The sequence below is a fragment of the Opisthorchis viverrini genome (assembly GCF_000715545.1).
Source record: "Opisthorchis viverrini unplaced genomic scaffold opera_v5_289, whole genome shotgun sequence".
NCBI classification, from domain to species: Eukaryota; Metazoa; Platyhelminthes; class Trematoda; order Opisthorchiida; family Opisthorchiidae; genus Opisthorchis; species Opisthorchis viverrini.
Genome location: NW_008751948.1, coordinates 90,883 through 109,424, shown reverse-complemented (window position 1 = coordinate 109,424; position 18,542 = coordinate 90,883). Strand labels below are relative to the sequence as shown.

General features: G+C 42.6%; 1 protein-coding gene across 1 annotated transcript in view; it reads right to left on the bottom strand.

The window, feature by feature from the left end:
* Positions 1–18,542, bottom strand: part of T265_09623 (hypothetical protein) — a gene marked incomplete at both ends in the record, with an annotated part of 95,919 nt that overhangs the window by 3,153 nt on the left and 74,224 nt on the right. The window contains 3 exons of the mRNA XM_009175751.1: positions 4,212–4,299; positions 6,282–6,310; positions 13,767–13,884. Of these exons, the coding sequence (XP_009174015.1) occupies positions 4,212–4,299; positions 6,282–6,310; positions 13,767–13,884 (235 nt within the window). The remainder of the gene's footprint in view (positions 1–4,211; positions 4,300–6,281; positions 6,311–13,766; positions 13,885–18,542) is intronic.

Below are 18,542 nucleotides of genomic sequence, written 5' to 3'. Positions count from 1 at the left end.
TATAAGTATTTTCCTTACAAAAAAAAACCGACACAAGTCCACACGCTTCTTTTCTTTCAGCAAATATCTTTTACTCGTTGACTCCACTCGAGAAGTAAAGTCCGCAGCAAAACTGAACTCGGATTTATCGAATTTTTCATCAAATGAAAACCGACACAAGTCCACACGCAAACATTCTTTCAGCAAATATCTTTTACTCGTTGACTCCACTCGAGAAGTAAAGTCCGCAGCAAAACTGAACTCGGATTTATCGAAACACATTTTTCATCAGCTGCAAATGTATTTCGACCTGTTTGATCTCCCTACCAAACGGGACATGCCGCGGTCTTTGTGCGGCATATTCCTCTATAGCGGTTGATTTCGGCTTCAATTGAGCTCACAGTTAAGGCGAACTTGGGTTCTAAATTTTCTAATATACTCATCCATATTGACGTCAAAGGTGTTAACACCGGAGGTCAGCCATTATATACCAAACGGTTAGGTTTTCAAACACTATAAGGAAGCTTCCGTTTTTCAGATTACCTGTGTTTTTTGAGATACATACAGCTTACAGTTTCTGGCGAGGGAATAGGTGATGCAAGCTGATCAACGGATTTTAGTGATAGAGTGGATTAAGTGATATGACAAAATCACCAAATATTTCAACACCATCATCATCCTTACCACTTTACATAAGGATGAACCGGAGCTGACGAGGGCCAGTTCCTCACTCACCGCTGCGACACTGAGCTCAACTTAATGAACACAGCGAAGAATGAAGCGAGCCAAGATTTGCAGATCGAATGTACACGTCATTGAACTTTCAAGGTATATCCTTAGGGACGGCCCTTGTCTGCTTTTTTCCATACATCACTTACAACAGGCAGCACACGGGAGGGTAAAGCAGCAGAATACCGCTGTACTACGTTCAATGCATTTCGATTGCCCACTTAGAGAGATATAATAACAGGGCTTGAAGGCAGTCAGCTATATCTGCTCGCCAAGGCGTTAGTCGGTTTGCTCGCGGTGCAGGACAATCTGACTGCGAGTATTTCGTCACCAATCGAGATGACATCATCAGCGTTTTATGGGGTCCCGCGCTGAGGGCTTGGTACTCGCATCCTCCATCGCTATTATCGTAGCCCACTCGAATCACTCGAGTTTTTGTATAGCTTAGGATTTGCGACTTGCATCAACCGGACTTTCTGCGCACCAAACAGTGTACTGCTAAAATTTGACGAATGACTATGTCGTGGCCGTGGGGTTTACAGTCTGACCCCGGTGACGTGCGATTATTCACATCTTCAACCATCAGCGTTTTTAGTAAAACACACAAGGATGCCGCTGCGCCCACCAGAAAATATAAGGTTTGTTGTTTTGCTTACTCATGAGTAGGGTGTCGAAAAGCAACGTTCCCAAAATCAACCCTCTGTGTAGAAAACAAACCTTCGTAACTGTTGGCCAATAATATTAAGTTAAATTTCACACCGGCTCTTTCTTCTGGAAAATATACCTTGCTATTAGAATGACGAAAAAATATTGTGACTTCAAACTAGAGCCCAGATGGAGTCTTATGTTGACCTGGTCGGACATGTATCTCCTTGGACACATTATGAGTACAGTGGAATAAAGAAAGCTACGGAAGCTATACCAGACTCTCTACCACTATTGCATTCAACAGACTAGACGGGTTTTACTTTGCCAGGCCACCATTCATTTAATGGCAGTCTCAACACATGGTTTCTATTTAAGCATCGAGTGGCCCGGAGGACAATTTTCAAGCTAATTGTAATATCTCGGTACATTTTTTTCACAGGTCCACTAATTCTCAAAAGTTCACAGTCGAATTTCGTTTTTTGAGAGTTCATCTAATCTTTATTATTTGCTAACAAATGTCTGTCTGTTTGGAGCGGAAAGTCTATGTATGGTTCTCGTCATAAGTGTGCGTTGCAAGCTGGTGCAAATTATAATTCTTATTGCAGCATAAAAAACGGGTTATCATGAACGCTGTTTACCGACAAAAATCTCAGGAACTGAGCACAAAAGCGGAAGCGGACATCCTGACGGAGGGATGATTGATACCACTTTTCATATCTCCCAAAGAAGAATCGGGAGTAACAGGTTGCAACTTCTGATTGATATTTACGGTATTTTATGTTGATAAGATTGCCCACTTTTATTTCATTTGTTCCGAGAGGGTACGGATTATAGTGTGGGAGACCTAATGGTAAAATATTTCGACACTCAAATGTACTCCCCTGTTGTGTTATAAACGCAAACTTAAGTCGAATGTCCGTGTATGCCGCAGGATAAAACTGCCGGAAGATTGATCCTGAAAATTTTTATTCTACTTTAATACTGGTTCCTGGACTCGTAATCGCAGAGCGAGGCATATATCACGCTGTCGGAAAAAACAGTGGTTGTTCCATTTCACTCATATGATTCAAACTGTCACCTATGTGATCTACAGCGGCGTCCACAGACACCGCACTTGTATTGGTGCTCTCTACTTCTGTGCACGATTCCTGAAAATCATTCCGTCCAGGCTGATCTGACAGGGCCACTGATAATGTGATACACACCGCAAAATCTAGTTTTCGTTACCTCAAATTAAGAACAATATATGGCTGCTTCCCGAGGCAAGTTGGTTTACTTTCCGCAGGTAAGCCTGAAAGCTATGGCCTATGCCCACGAAAACCTTATACATTTTCGTAATCTTCTTAGCACTGCAGTGCCTACGCTTGCGTAAGTTCACGCAAGTGAAACCACAGCTAAGGTTTTGGTCGGACTCAGACCGACCGAAAAACATAATATTTCTCTCAGGTGACAAATGGTGCTGAAGCTTAATGAGTCCACAAACATTAATGTACGAAGATCTCCGAGTGTAAACTTTCTAGTATTTCTGTTGGAACCCTTGAAAAACTGTCTACAAGCAAAGAGCACAGCAAAATTGAAAGCTGGGTTAATCCATCACAACCTATCGGCTGAGATGTTGCTAGCTAAAAGTTCATTAAAGGTATACTGGAGTACTGAAAAATGGAAGGTTTTACGATTTTTGAAGCGCGGGGTGTTCAAAAAGTGTGAGGATGAGGCTGAGAAAAAAATTGACGTTGGTGTGTAATTTGTCGACTCATTTAACAAACCCTGTTTAGGTAATTGCATGCGAGTTTGTATGGAAACTGAGCTCGTTATCCGTCGGGTACATAACATAGGCTGGTTGAAAACTATAGTGAACCAGGTGATGACGTTTTGACGAGCCGCCTGCATGGAGCAATCTCGAGGGGAGAAATTATGTGTTTTTTGAGTGGGTGATCAATCACGTAGATGGTAACCGCGGTCAATAACATTCTTTTGATTGTACCACGCACAGGTATACTCGGTTGTGATTTTTGCTCCTTGATGCCCTTTATTTTATCCGCAGCATAATACGGAGGAAAAGTTACTAGCGAAGTGAGTGAAGAGCTTAACGACCAATAATCCACTGCAGGCATCAAATTTTGTCCAGCAGGGTAGGCCATACGAGCATACAGCAGTTGCGGGTAGCTAGCGCAGCAGCATCCTTTTACATCGTAGATTGAATTTTTGTACTGCTAAATACAGAAGCATCCATGGCGAGAGCATCGTAGTCCACGTAGAGGTGACAGATTTGACCACTTATTGAAAGGGACAAAACCTGGGGACGACTTCTCAAGGCTACTCAAAGGTGCTTACCGACACCTTCTTGTCATGAGTCTTGTGAAAATGACGTTTCAGTTCTTTAAGATACCGAAAGCTGTTTGACCTTCAGGTGACCTGTATTGCCTACGTTTTGACAACCCACAGACTTGTGTTCACGTGTGTCTTCATACTGACTTCTTTCCTGATAAGAAACAGTCATTCTGGGTGGTCAAACCAAACAGGAAAGAACATTCAGGTGGAATGTGGCTGTCGGGATATAAGCCGCCGATTAGCTTCGTTAAGAGCACAACGGGAGTTCACCGATGTATTCTTTCGTTGTGGGCTAGCCAGAATACTACGGGGGGATAGAAAAAGTTATAGAACAAGAGTGTTGTTGACGCAAAATTTACAAAGCAAGCTGATGCATAAAACGGACGATGGACAATTGAATAGCCAATTGGAAGCCACTGATTTGGATGCTGTGCTGTACGTGATAACTCGCGTCTTGAGACGGGAGCTCAACATTGCCGGCCGTAAGATGGCACATACAGGATGCAATAAGACGTACGACCTACTTCGGCAGTGGGCCTACTGGCCCGGGATGTATTATCGTCCTGTAGTTCGGCAGTGGGCCTACTGGCCCGGGATGTATTATGTGGCGTCCTGTAGTTGAAAAGTTTCTGCATAATAGTTTAAGCGGCAAGTCAGAAAACGCCACCCAACATACATAATTCCCAAAATATCAGCAGCAAATCAGCAGAACGGGCACGAAAAAGTTAGTTGCTCCATTATTTTGATGCAGATTGCGAATAGTGACTACCACAGCAGTTGTATTACTTGTGATATACGCCGGACTGTTGAGGCTAGAAATTCAAATCCTCTATGGAATTTCAGCACAGAATAACGCTCACTACGCAATTGGCTTATCCATACTTCCACAATTATGCAAATGCGCCAGCATAATGGAAGTTTGGTTTTCTCGAATTGAAAATGATAAAAGATTATCGAGTTTATGCAGTACAAAGCCATTCCGAAAGTTTAGGTTTCTTAAATGGGATCTGGCGAGATTGCGTCAGTATGGGGTCAAACTCTGACCCTGCTCATTGGAACTGAACAAGCCTGATCATACTCTATTTGCATATGCACGTATATATCTTTGGGTAGGACAATTTGAATCAGTTTTTCTTGCCGTAAACTGAGTCGGCATTATCGCAAGAATTGTTTTGAATATTATTGCCTAAACCATTTATCAGTAGGCGAAAACCCGAGAAGGTTTCACGAAGCGTGCCGCCCATAATCACGAGTATTATGCTTTTATTCAAGCGGTGTTATTGTGAAACAGCTACTGTTGCATACATCTCCCTGAGATAAGACGGTTTTACTCACATTATCTGAAGTCGGCCAATTCAACCAAAGGAATTTTGGTGGAATTATTCTGATAAATTTTCAGATGTGCTAACAGTCGTAATTTATTTCGACAACCAGAGTGCAGTTGGGTGACCTCAATGCACAATACGAGATTTTGCGACAATGATTGCCAGGCAAATATTGGACCGTTGCGTTGGTGTTTTATTGCTTTTGTTGAAGAGCGGGTTGGTATTTTGCGGCAAATGATATCCTCAATGAATTTTATGTAACCGTTTTTTCTAAATACAGGCCGCTGCGGTGACAACGAAACATGCATACGTTAGATTCTGAAGGCGGTATTTCCTCAACAGAAGTATCGCATCCTCTTCATTTTTAGCATGTGACTCACTGCCCATATTAAGTGCTAAGCGGCCGTTTGCAATTGCCGCGCTAAGCACGCTGACTACCTGTTTTTCTAATCTATCTCTGTTTCGCAGACTACGTACAAAGTTTGTGGACATCAACTCTAGGTGGTATTTCTGCGTCCACAAACTTGTCGAAGCGACCGGGGGTTAAACACTAACCCGTAGGGTTCCACAGACTTCTCTTGGAAAATGAATCATTGCCATATCACGATAATAAAAATAGCTATTAAATTGTCCATCGTCCGTTTTATGCATCAGCTTGCTTTGTAAATTTTGCGTCAACAACACTCTTGTTCTATAACTTTTTCTATCCCCCCGTAGTATTCTGGCTAGCCCACAACGAAAGAATACATCGGTGAACTCCCGTTGTGCTCTTAACGAAGCTAATCGGCGGCTTATATCCCGACAGCCACATTCCACCTGAATGTTCTTTCCTGTTTGGTTTGACGACTGTTTCTTATCAGGAAACAAGTCAGTATGAAGACACACGTGAACACACGTCTGTGGGTTGTCAAAACGTAGGCAACACAGGTCACCTGAAGGTCAAACAGCTTTCGAGATCTTAAAGAACTGAAACATCATTTTCACAAGACTCATGACAGGAAGGTGTCGGTAAGCACCTTGGAGTAGCCTTTAGAAGTCGTCCCCAGGTTTTGTCCCTTTCAATAAGTGGTCAAATCTGTCAGCTCTACGTGGACTATGATGCGCTCGCCATGGACATTTCTATATTTAGCAGTACAAAAAATCAATCTAAGGTGTAAAAGGATGCTGTTGCGCTAGTTACCTGCAACTGCTGTATGCTCGTATGGCCTTCGCCGCTGGACAAGATTTGATGCCTGCAGTGGATTATTAGTCGTGAAGCTCTTCACTCACCTCTCTGATAACTTTTCCTCTGTATTATGCTGCAGATAAAATAAAGGGTATTAAGGAGCAAAAATCACAACCGAGTATACCTGGGCGTGGTACAATCAAAAGAGCGCCAACTGAAAGAATGTTGTTGGCCGCGGTTACCACCTACGTGATCAATAAAATATCTCGGGATTCACCCACCCAAAAAACGCATAATTTTTCCAATCGAGATTGCTCCATGCAGGCGGCTCGTCAAAACGTCATCATCTGGTCCACTATATTTTTCAATCAGCCTATGTTATGTACCCGACGGATAACGAGCTCAGTTTCCATACAAACTCGCATGCAATTACCTAAACAGGGTTTGTTAAATGAGTCGACAAATTACACACCAACGTCAATTTTTTTCTCAGCCTCATCCTCACACTTTTTGAACACCCCGCGCTTCAAAAATCGTAAAACCTTCCATTTTTCAGTACTCCAGTATACCTTTAATGAACTTTTAGCTAGCAACATCTCAGCCGATAGGTTGTGATGGATTAACCCAGCTTTCAATTTTGCTGTGCTCTTTGCTTGTAAACAGTTTTTCAAGGGTTCCAACAGAAATACTAGAAAGTTTACACTCGGAGATCTTCGTACATTAATGTTTGTGGACTCATTAAGCTTCAGCACCATTTGTCACCTGAGAGAAATATTATGTTTTTCGGTCGGTCTGAGTCCGACCAAAACCTTAGCTGTGGTTTCACTTGCGTGAACTTACGCAAGCGTAGGCACTGCAGTGCTAAGAAGATTACGAAAATGTATAGGGTTTTCGTGGGCATAGACCATAGCTTTCCGGCTTACACGCAGAAAGTAAACCAACTTGCCTCGGGAAGCAGCCATATATTGTTCTTAATTTGAGGTAACGAAAACTAGATTTTGCGGTGTGTATCACATTATCAGTGGCCCTGTCAGATCAGCCTGGACGGAATGATTTTCAGGAATCGTGCACAGAAGTAGAGAGCACCAATACAAGTGCGGTGTCTGTGGACGCCGCTGTAGATCACATAGGTGACAGTTTGAATCATATGAGTGAAATGGAACAACCACTGTTTTTTCCGACAGCGTGATATATGCCTCGCTCTGCGATTACGAGTCCAGGAACCAGTATTAAAGTAGAATAAAAATTTCAGGATCCAATCTTCCGGCAGTTTTATCCTGCGGCATACACGGACATTCGACTTAAGTTTGCGTTTATAACACAACAGGGGAGTACATTTGAGTGTCGAAATATTTTACCATTAGGTCTCCCACACTATAATCCGTACCCTCTCGGAACAAATGAAATAAAAGTGGGCAATCTTATCAACATAAAATACCGTAAATATCAATCAGAAGTTGCAACCTGTTACTCCCGATTCTTCTTTGGGAGATATGAAAAGTGGTATCAATCATCCCTCCGTCAGGATGTCCGCTTCCGCTTTTGTGCTCAGTTCCTGAGATTTTTGTCGGTAAACAGCGTTCATGATAACCCGTTTTTTATGCTGCAATAAGAATTATAATTTGCACCAGCTTGCAACGCACACTTATGACGAGAACCATACATAGACTTTCCGCTCCAAACAGACAGACATTTGTTAGCAAATAATAAAGATTAGATGAACTCTCAAAAAACGAAATTCGACTGTGAACTTTTGAGAATTGGTGGACCTGTGAAAAAATGTACCGAGATATTACAATTAGCTTGAAAATTGTCCTCCGGGCCACTCGATGCTTAAATAGAAACCATGTGTTGAGACTGCCATTAAATGAATGGTGGCCTGGCAAAGTAAAACCCGTCTAGTCTGTTGAATGCAATAGTGGTAGAGAGTCTGGTATAGCTTCCGTAGCTTTCTTTATTCCACTGTACTCATAATGTGTCCAAGGAGATACATGTCCGACCAGGTCAACATAAGACTCCATCTGGGCTCTAGTTTGAAGTCACAATATTTTTTCGTCATTCTAATAGCAAGGTATATTTTCCAGAAGAAAGAGCCGGTGTGAAATTTAACTTAATATTATTGGCCAACAGTTACGAAGGTTTGTTTTCTACACAGAGGGTTGATTTTGGGAACGTTGCTTTTCGACACCCTACTCATGAGTAAGCAAAACAACAAACCTTATATTTTCTGGTGGGCGCAGCGGCATCCTTGTGTGTTTTACTAAAAACGCTGATGGTTGAAGATGTGAATAATCGCACGTCACCGGGGTCAGACTGTAAACCCCACGGCCACGACATAGTCATTCGTCAAATTTTAGCAGTACACTGTTTGGTGCGCAGAAAGTCCGGTTGATGCAAGTCGCAAATCCTAAGCTATACAAAAACTCGAGTGATTTGAGTGGGCTACGATAATAGTGATGGAGGATGCGAGCAGTGTGTTTTTGTTCTAGTCGGGGGTGAGATTTATCAAGGAATTTGCAAAACTGCTTAGCAGGATTATTTTACAACTGCGTGGTAGTCATTGAGTATCCAGGAAATTGCAACAAAACGTGCTCAAAATGAAGGCGTATAACCTTTTTTTCAAAGATGCATGAGTGTTCCTCTTTCCTGCCTTATGGTTTGTAATTGTTTAGTTGGTACTTTCTAACAAATAACTTCGGGGCGATGGACTTTCCTGCTACACGAGTGGTGGTTCATTTGGCATCTCAGCCCTGGACGATCAGACAGGGCATACTGTAATTTTCGCTATATGTTAACCCAATTATTGATAGGCTGTTGAGGAGTCAAGCTGAGAGGACACAGATGGATCTGATTCTAATAACTCATTACAAACTGAAAATTTGGTCGTGTTGACATGTAAAAAAAAAACTAAAATTTTCATCGAATTAGGGAGAGTTAATGGCTTATTGATTGGTACACACATCTATTGAATTGTTCAGTGGGCTTACTGAAGAAATAAAACGATATAAAAAATAAAGATATTGCATGCAGTTTATTAATATATGAATTTGTATAGCTGTGGCTAAGAAGTTTTGACGGTAACGTACCTACTTAAATACTAATATGGAAATTCTGCCTGACACTATGATGAGCACAGAAGCCCTATTTATCAACTACTACATTATTCAGCAGGCCAGATTATCAGTCATTACGGTTGTGAATAAAGAGGTCGTCCTCAGTAAGTCTTTCATTCAATCTTGCATTCAGTCTTGCATTCAATCCTGCTCTCCGCTGCTGCGTCTGGTTTTTCATGCCGTACGCTTGCTCAAACAGCTGTACTGCAATTCTACCGGTCTATGTGGGCACCGGTTCTGTCCTATCACATCTCACCATATTAATAGGCGCAGAGGCGTCCACCTTGTTGGAGAGCATGCCGAATAGTTTGTGTTCCAGAAACTTTGACAAACCAAAGTCATACATCTACAGGCTTTATGTTTTGAAAATTACTTCAAGGGCAATTAATCCAAATTTGGGCAATAGGTATCAAGTAAGTTTTCTGTATCAAATGAGGGGTTGCACCCAGGAAAATTAAAACAACCACCAACCCGTCGCAACACACGCCATCCCCCATAAAACGCTGATGATGTCATCTCGATTGGTGACGAAATACTCGCAGTCAGATTGTCCAGCACTGCGAGCAAACCGACTAACCTCTTGGCGAACAGATATAGCTGACTGCCTTCAAGATCTGTTAATATATCGCTCTAAGTGGGCAATCAAAATGCAATAAACGCAGTACAGCCGTATCCGGCTGCTTTACCCTCCCGTGTGCTGCCTGTTGTAACTGATGTATGGAAGGAAGCAGGCAAGGGCCGTCCCTATGGATATGCTTTAGAAGTACAATGACGTGTACATTCGATCTGCAAATCTTGGCTTGCTTCATTCTTCGCTGTGTTCATTAAGTTGAGCTCAGTGTCGCAGCGGTGCGTGAGGAACTGGCCCTCGTCAGTTCAGGTTCCTCTCTATATAAAGTGGGAAGTGTGATGATGGTGCTAAAATATTTGGTGATTTTGTCATGTCATTTAATCCACTCTTTCACCAAAATCCGGCAATCAGCTTACATCACTTATTCCCTCACCAGAAACTGTCCGCTCTATGTATCTCCAAAAACACAGGTAATCTGAAAAACGCGACGTTCCTTATAGTTTTTGAAAACCTAACCGCTCGGTATATAATTGCTGACCGCCGGTGTTAACACATTTGACGTCAATATGGATGAGTATATTAAAAAATTTAAGACCCAAGTTTGCCTTAACTGTGAGCTCAATTAAAGCCGAAATCAATCGCTTTTGAAGAATATGCCGCACAAAGACCGCGGCATGTCACGTTTGGTAGGGAGATCAAACAGGCCGAAATACTTTTGCAGCTGATAAATAATGTGTTCCGATAAATCCGGGTTCAGTTTTGCTGCGGACTTCACCTCTCGAGTGGAGTCAACGCGTAAAAGATATTTGCCCAAAGAATTTTTGCGTGTGGACTTGTGTCGGTTTTCATTAGTAAGTAAATTACGCATAAATTTGCAAACATTGTATACGTTATGTAAATCTCTAATTACTGTTTGCATGGGTAGCTAATCGCGGCGACCTGCAATCGTGTTGAATAAGCTTTTCAATCCTATCCCAGTAACCCGAGAAAACCATCTTTACATTATCGTGAGAGCCATCCTGGCATATGTTATGTCTAATATGCAGTGCTTAACGAAACTCCCTTCGATGAATACAAGGTTTAGCTTGCGCTCGGGTACAAGGGTTGTAGAAAGGGGCGCGTTGCCACTTGACAATCGTTTGTCAAAGATTAGGTTGCGTCTATTGACCTGCTACCTACAACTGCATTTTTCCTATGACATTGTTCGTAAGCTAAGCCCGAACAGCGGAAGCAGCCAAGCAAATATCTGTTGGATCGGCCGGAACGTTTCACAATAACGTTTTGTTTACATTTAAGAATGGATATAAATGGATGTAACACATTCTTCGAGCACAACGAAATACAATTGATCTGTTAGCATTATCATTGAGCTACTAAATGTTTTGTGGGTTTTCAGGTAGTACATCACGATAATTGCATCTCGACCTCATGGAAGTTAGAAGGTGTCGACAGCGTGATACTTCTTGTGGCATGCCCGAACAGAACAATTTACGGCGGCGTCGAATGAGCATAGTTCAATCTTATCATCATGAATTAATTTCACAATCATTGTCACTAAAATTGGTAGACATCAGAAATGTGTCACCCAATTTTTATGTGCATCGCCTGTCACCGTTTAGCCAGCCACAAACAAGCACAATTTTTGGGATCTCACCCTTAACCTCTGGTCTTACAGGCCAATCACCCATGTGATGCTCCTCCCATGAAAATGTTGAACCATTCTTTTTTCCTCCGACTGGTACATGGCCAGTGGTGATTCGTTCAGTTCCCGTGTCAGTTGCACCAGCTGCTTCACACGAAACTAACCAGTCGCTCTCGCCAACCACAACGGGGGACCAAGGGCGGGCTGCTTTCCTTCAGTGTACTGGTCAAAAAGAAATTGGTGGCGCGACACTCCGTCCAGTCCAGCAAAGCGCGATCGAACGTCTGCAGCAGGCCTGCGAACAACGCGGTCGCCTTACGGCCTCCTGGCGATCGGCGACCTTGTCAAACCCCGCTACAACGACTTGCTTTGCGGCCACATCCAAGGCCGCCTCCGACCGCCCCTTGAGGAGGGTCTTTAGTGCCGATAAATTACCCCAGTCGGCATCCAGTTTAACAGCTTCCGCAACCTCCTACAAGTCCTCCAGGGAGGTCCACACATGCCCACCCTCAAAGGGTTGTGGCCACAGGATCTTCTTCCTTATTCTGGTCACGGCTCCAAATGAAAGGAAGAAGGCCTCCGCTGCGAAGTTATCAGAAATTGCCAACAGAACGTTGGACAGTGAAGCAAATATCTCATGCATCTTGTTTCCAAAAGCAAAATGTCACCCTTCTATTCGAACGCGCCTTCCTGAACTTTCATTTTTAATCACTGACTGTTGCTAAAATCCAACAAAATCCACAGAGCGACCCCACAAATTGTGCCATAGCTCAAACTTTTCAAGAGATTCCAAGAGAATTTACGAGAAGTCATATTACATACATGCCTCTTTTATCAGTATTATCACCGGTGCAGTGATACTGGCAAAGGCCGGATTCAAACTCTTATTTTTTCAGCTACCGTCGCAAACGATCACAACAGTTCGGGCGTTTAAAGTTTGTGAGTGAGAGTTCTAACGGCTGAAAGCCTTGGGCCATTTGTTTTCAATGAAACAATAGCCCGTTTTTCAAAAAACTTGTTATTTACCGGCAAGGTCTTGGGCATATTGAATTCAATAGTCGGCAAAAACAAAAATTTATAATAGTGTGTGTCATCAATAAAAATGCTTCAGGAAATCGCATGTTAGCCTCTTAGTACAGGTGACTTCGCCGAAAACGCACATCGTGTTCTTGCGGTTTGTTGCTAGAATTAACCTACTCGGCAGTCAATGTGACAGCGCATGTCATTAAGTTTTGTCTTCTATCACTACGTTCAGCCTCTGTGGAGGCCATGAGGTTGCCATCCGGAGAGCAAAATATTATGAAACAGAGCCTGGTCATTCGGACGTGCTTTCGCTAAACTCTACAGGGCGTAACAGGAAATTTATAGCTCTGCACTTGACGACTATGCAGTCATGCACCGCCGCAGTCCTAGGGCTGAGTGGACAGAGCTGTCTGATGATTAAATGCTGGTGTGCATTCCACGGAGTACTAAAGCTTGAGTTATGTTCAAACTGGTATGGCTGCGCAGCAAAATTGTGAATAAACGTCTGGACTGTGTAAGACTTCGGAAATTCTCTGCCGAAAAAAGTATCAAATGAATTCCAATGCTACTCTGGTCAACAAAACCGTCTGGAACTATCAGTTTCCTAAGCTTACATCCTTGTGCACTTACGCCAAAAATGCTTAGGTAGTGCGCTAAACCCCGACCGTTTAGACAAATGTATGGTGCTTACCAGCATACAAATTACACTGTGCTTGGCTTGTTGCTGATTTATTTCGTGTATTTTGTCCAAGAAAATTCCGACCGAGATAGCGCGGTGACTGTTTTGGCGGTCTGAATTAGCTAATTTGCGAAAATTTCATAACTTTTCTGCAAAAGTGTTTAAGTAATATCAGTGCCCGTAAAATCATCAAATACCCACATCCTGTCTTCTGCGTTCGTACTAAAGCAAAGTGCTCACGCGTTACCTTAGAGGGCTACAAAGCCGTGTCATAACTTTGTTTAAAATAAAGTCGCCCGACATTTTGCCTGCGCAGGCAAATTTTTCAAACACACACTCAGGACACTTTCATTCGCCTGAGAAATTTGTTTTAAGCCTTTATGCATTCAGCAGTTGAAGACAAATAGGCATGCTGGAAACTAGTTATCCAGTGAAACATCCTGGTGGCAACACCGGTTCATTGCAATGTGTTATAGGAATCGTGAAATCTCGTTGACGTTGCATTATAAACACCTCAATCATCGTGTGTGAGTAGGTTTCTTTTATTGGAGGTTTGCCTACCTGCATAAGGTGGTGGTGGTGGTTGGAAAGAGGTCTCCTTGGTGCGATTTTTGTCTCTGCTGAAGCGGACAAATCACTATCGCCGACGCACCGCTTGCTGCGAGTAGAGGCAGCATTCCTGATAAATAAAAGGTAAGAATGTGACTGAAAGCAGTGACCAAGAAGGAAGCGAAAGTACTTATTATTCCGCGGATCTTTTCATACTTGGTCACTCGGATTGTAGTATCAACGCCTAATCACGCACTACGCAATACGAGTAAAACAGCTGATTGCATTTTGTATAAGCGGGAGAAGACAAAGAATCTTCAAGAGGATTGTCCGTTTGAAACGACCTTGTAGTATAAGTTGGACAATGAGGTTGATTCCTTAAGACTGCGATTCGCAAACGAGCATCATTTGAGACAATCCTGGGGGCGAAAATTGCTATCGTGTGACCAGGTAATAGGTTCCCTTGAATCATTGTTAGACTTGCAAGAAATTCAGTCAGTAAAATGTGAAGTTGCGCAGGTAATAAAGGAGATTTTGGTTGGTAACCGAAGTGTGCGGCCGACGCGCCCCAAGGAAATAAAAGTTGTTTAATTATTTTGGCGGGTTAGGGAAAAGCTTTTGTGTAGTTGCCTCAAACGTTTGTGCAACCAGACCCTAACAGAAGGATATGCAGGTCTCTCAAGCGATTTGTTTCAGAAACAGCGTTTTGTGCCAGTAAGAGATTCTCGTCATCTCCGTTCATTTGCCGTCATGCAATAGGTGGCTGGGTACCTCTGCGATACGTGGAGGGACGCAGCCAGGCTCTGTGAAAGTCGATTTTGATAACTTCAGCCACTTTCACTCCGACGATCCCGTCGCAGTATATTACCGCTCAAAGAGAAAAAAAGCTGCAACATGTTTTAAGTGGAACGTTGTCCAGGAACCCATCCATGGCACATCCTGACACATGTATTTCACTGCAGGAAAAATAGCGACGCATTCGAAAAGAAGTGTTGAGGGCCCACGTACGCTTCAGATGGGCCATTAAACGATTACGTGGTTCGCTGCAGCAACTCCAATTTTCTACAGATGGACCTATTTTTCGTCGATTAGGAAATTCTGGCTGCAACTTATCCTGCACTGTCCCACAAGTAGGTCAATTCACAAAACGTTTGCCTCAAATTTAGTGCTAAAATTGTACCTTCGGTTTTTGCTGAGGAGGACATGTCGCCAAGTGGCGGTTATTTTAGACAGAAGTTATACTGTGGGGTATTTTTCAATGGGCAGCTTAAACTGAAGCATACGACTGAACCTAAATCGACGTGATAGAGCTCTCTCATTTACTTGCTTACTCTACCATGTGCTCTTAATCTCCAACTGCTTGCTTATCTGCGCCTGGCCCTCACCTTCTCGTAAACGTCCCGTGCGACACTTGTGAGTTACGTTGTGCTCCCGCACGTAAACGTATGTAGTGGACCGACCTACTAATAATCGTTACTCTCCTCTTTTCCAAGACCGGTTTGGCTGGATTTATCCAATCGTTTGATGAAATAGTTGGGTTCATTATGCGGAGTGCAAAGCACCCACTAGAGAAACGATCTGCGGTAGTCACTGTCCCAGTAGCCGATGTCCTAATCTCTAAATTCCGTTTTCTGTGTGGACCACAGTGATTACAATGCTGTCTGAAGGAACAACCAGATCGCAAATCTAAAGGCCAAGAAATTAACAAGTGCGAACAATCGACCTGTTTGATTTCATTCGCGGGAAAGTTAGTTGATCTACATAGAAAGCCAATATTCAAGCAAAGGTTGCAGACACCGTTGCACGAGATTTGAGGTCCGACTTCACCATAATTCGCTGCGGTACTTGTGCCAGAACTTCTCGAGAGCAGTAACCATGATGGGATACTACAGTAACACACATTACTTCGTAGGCAGATATACGGCGTCCTCAGGGAGACTGGAGCATTGATTGGAACAGCCAAAATTTAGTGCGGCACCCACTGATGTGGGTTAACTACCCACACGAATTTGTTGCTGGGTGTTCAGAATAATTGTTGCCTGCTTCTTTAGGCGAAAGTGAACTTTGCTTTTATATCCAAATTCAACTAAATTCCCAGTATTTACACGCATAGCAGGATGACTTCGAGTCCGCGCGCTGGGCGCTCTATGTACGAAGTTTAAATAGATACCTTAAACTAAGGAGATATTCTGCTGGAAAATATTTTGCTTATCCTAAAAGCTGCACATAGCTCTTAAAGTGGCTTTATTCGTTGTTGCTGCAATCGGTTCGCATGAACAGAAATGTGCATCTTCACAACCCATTCCGTGCATAGTTTACAATCAAACACAAAGGCGGCTCACATAATCATCCGTCGCCATCCAACGGTAGGTGCAAATTCAGTTTGGAATGCTGCAATCTCCCACCAACTAGGCAGGATTAGACCTTTCCCTGCTTTCAAAGATGACAAAGAAGTATTATGTTGTGCAATCCCACTGTAATTTGAAAACAATTTCCAAGGTAACGACATTGTTTATGGGTCTGGAAAGGTAAATATATATAGTTGCTTATTAGGGCATGTATGATTACGTATGTTGGGTAAACATCATTCAAAAATTCATCTCATGCACATATACTAACCCAACATGCAGACAGGTTTTGATGATTCACATGCTACCTGCACGTTGCCAAAATGACGGAAGTGTAGACATAAGCGGAATTCTGCCTTACCTAGCGGAGCGTGTAACTGGCGGCAAATCACTGAAAATGAAGCACGCATATTTTTCGGCTTGAACTTCGTGTCAGACGGAATATACTAGACATTGAAAGTCCGCCTAGTAGATGCGCTTGTATTTTTGCGCAATAAAACCCAAGGCTTCATGTGTAAAATGAATAAAATAGTCCCTAAACCGAAAACATGGTTCAGCATGACGATCCACGCTAATTAGTGACGAGTGCAATGGCACTAAGGTCACATTACAGTTATATTATTGCCGGCCAGAGTTGTTGTATGCGTTCGTGCGTAGAAAGAAGTCCGATTCCGTCACAGAGCCCCACATTGGGCCAGCTCTCATAGATATTCACCAGGAGGGATTGTAACTTCTCAGCTCTATAGATAATATATGAAAGTCACCTCTAAAAAATATCTATGGAAAATTTACATTTTGACGGATTTCGATTAAAAACTCTTGAAACCATAAACCCATTAGCGAGACACTTTTAAGGACATGTTATCACCAGCTCTTCAGACAGTGACCCTGAAACTGGATACTATAACAGGTCGACCCGCCAAGCACATTAGCAGAACTAGCTGTTAGAAATTACTAGAGGGGATCCAAATGCGGAAACTCACACTTGCATTGTTCATTGTTACCGCAGCGGGCTGCGATTAAAAAGAAGTTGTGTTTTATTTTAAAATTGTAATCCCGGTAGCAAATTATCCATAAATTCAGCAACAAAGCTCACCATTGCAGCGGTACAGAGATTCGTCCCAACATTTGCCTGAGGTAAGCGTTACAAAATAAATGAAGAGATGTGTCATGCGGGGATGCAAATCCTTTGGAGCAGCTGGCTTGTAAAAATAAATTTCGATTTCTAACATATCCGGAAAGTTTCCGGACGAACCGAACCAAAACTGCATTCAACTGCGTTTGGATGCCCACATAAAATTTAACTACACCAGATGGTCCAAATGGGGGCAGCTCTAAATTTTTCGGTATATAGCGAAGAGTTTTGGATGTGAGTCAGTATGCCATCTTTCCTGCATTTTGTTATTTTAGTCCAGTGATGCAATACTATCAACTGAAGATAGCGTACATCCATAACCTGCTCAATGTTTTTGATTAATATGAATTTTGGTGTACAAGCGTGTTCGCAGTTTCAGATCAATAAACGTTATGTGTGGTTGCGTTTCCTGAGAAGGGCGCTATAGACATTTCCAACGGAGGGCGACCCTAAAAATGCGAAATATTTTTGCCAAGTTACGGCTACACTAATAGCAGCCTAAAAAATTACCGGAGATATTCATATAAATTCAACACGCTAGTTACTCTAGCAACGAAGCCATGTCTTTTAGTGATGAAAATGTAAGTAGTTCTACGTAACAACTTCTTATGATCACCGTTACTTTTCACAAAACAATAAACATATAGAGCAGTAATCAGTGAATTGACCTACTTTTCTCTAGTTGGCTGTTCGGATGTGCGCCTAAAATCGTTAGGAAATACAAAAATTGCGCCACTTCTCCTCGGAACGCTGCAAAGTTTTTGAAGCAATAATAGTTCAACAACAGCATACGATTTACTTTGGAGACAAGCACGCCAGTCACGCTCTTGATGTAGCTTATTCAGCGTCAGTTTAACTATGGCTTGAACGTGAGACATGCAGGTTAGACCACCTGGTTCCTCGGGAGTACTCGTTACATCCTGTCAGCAAACGGCCCCAAAAATGCTCAAATTTGGTTGTTTGACTGGCCAAATTGTATGTGGTCAGTAGGGCAAAATCAAAACTAACACAGGATGAATCGGCATTCGATAAATCACTGCATTACGCACGCATGCTCAGATAATGAAATAACTGCTACGGGATCAGTCAAAACATCGCAGTGAGGGCTACTGTAAGCTGAATAGACATTTAAAGAAGAAAATTTCGGATAACCCTAAGAATCTCCTACCGGTGTCAGCACATAGTAATCTACGCATTAGGCATGCAAGTTTGAATGCTTGGACAAACCTAGACATCGAGTCCTCTCCTCCCTATTGCATTGATCTGAAAATGAAAAATACTACATAGTTTAATGTATGCTGTGTC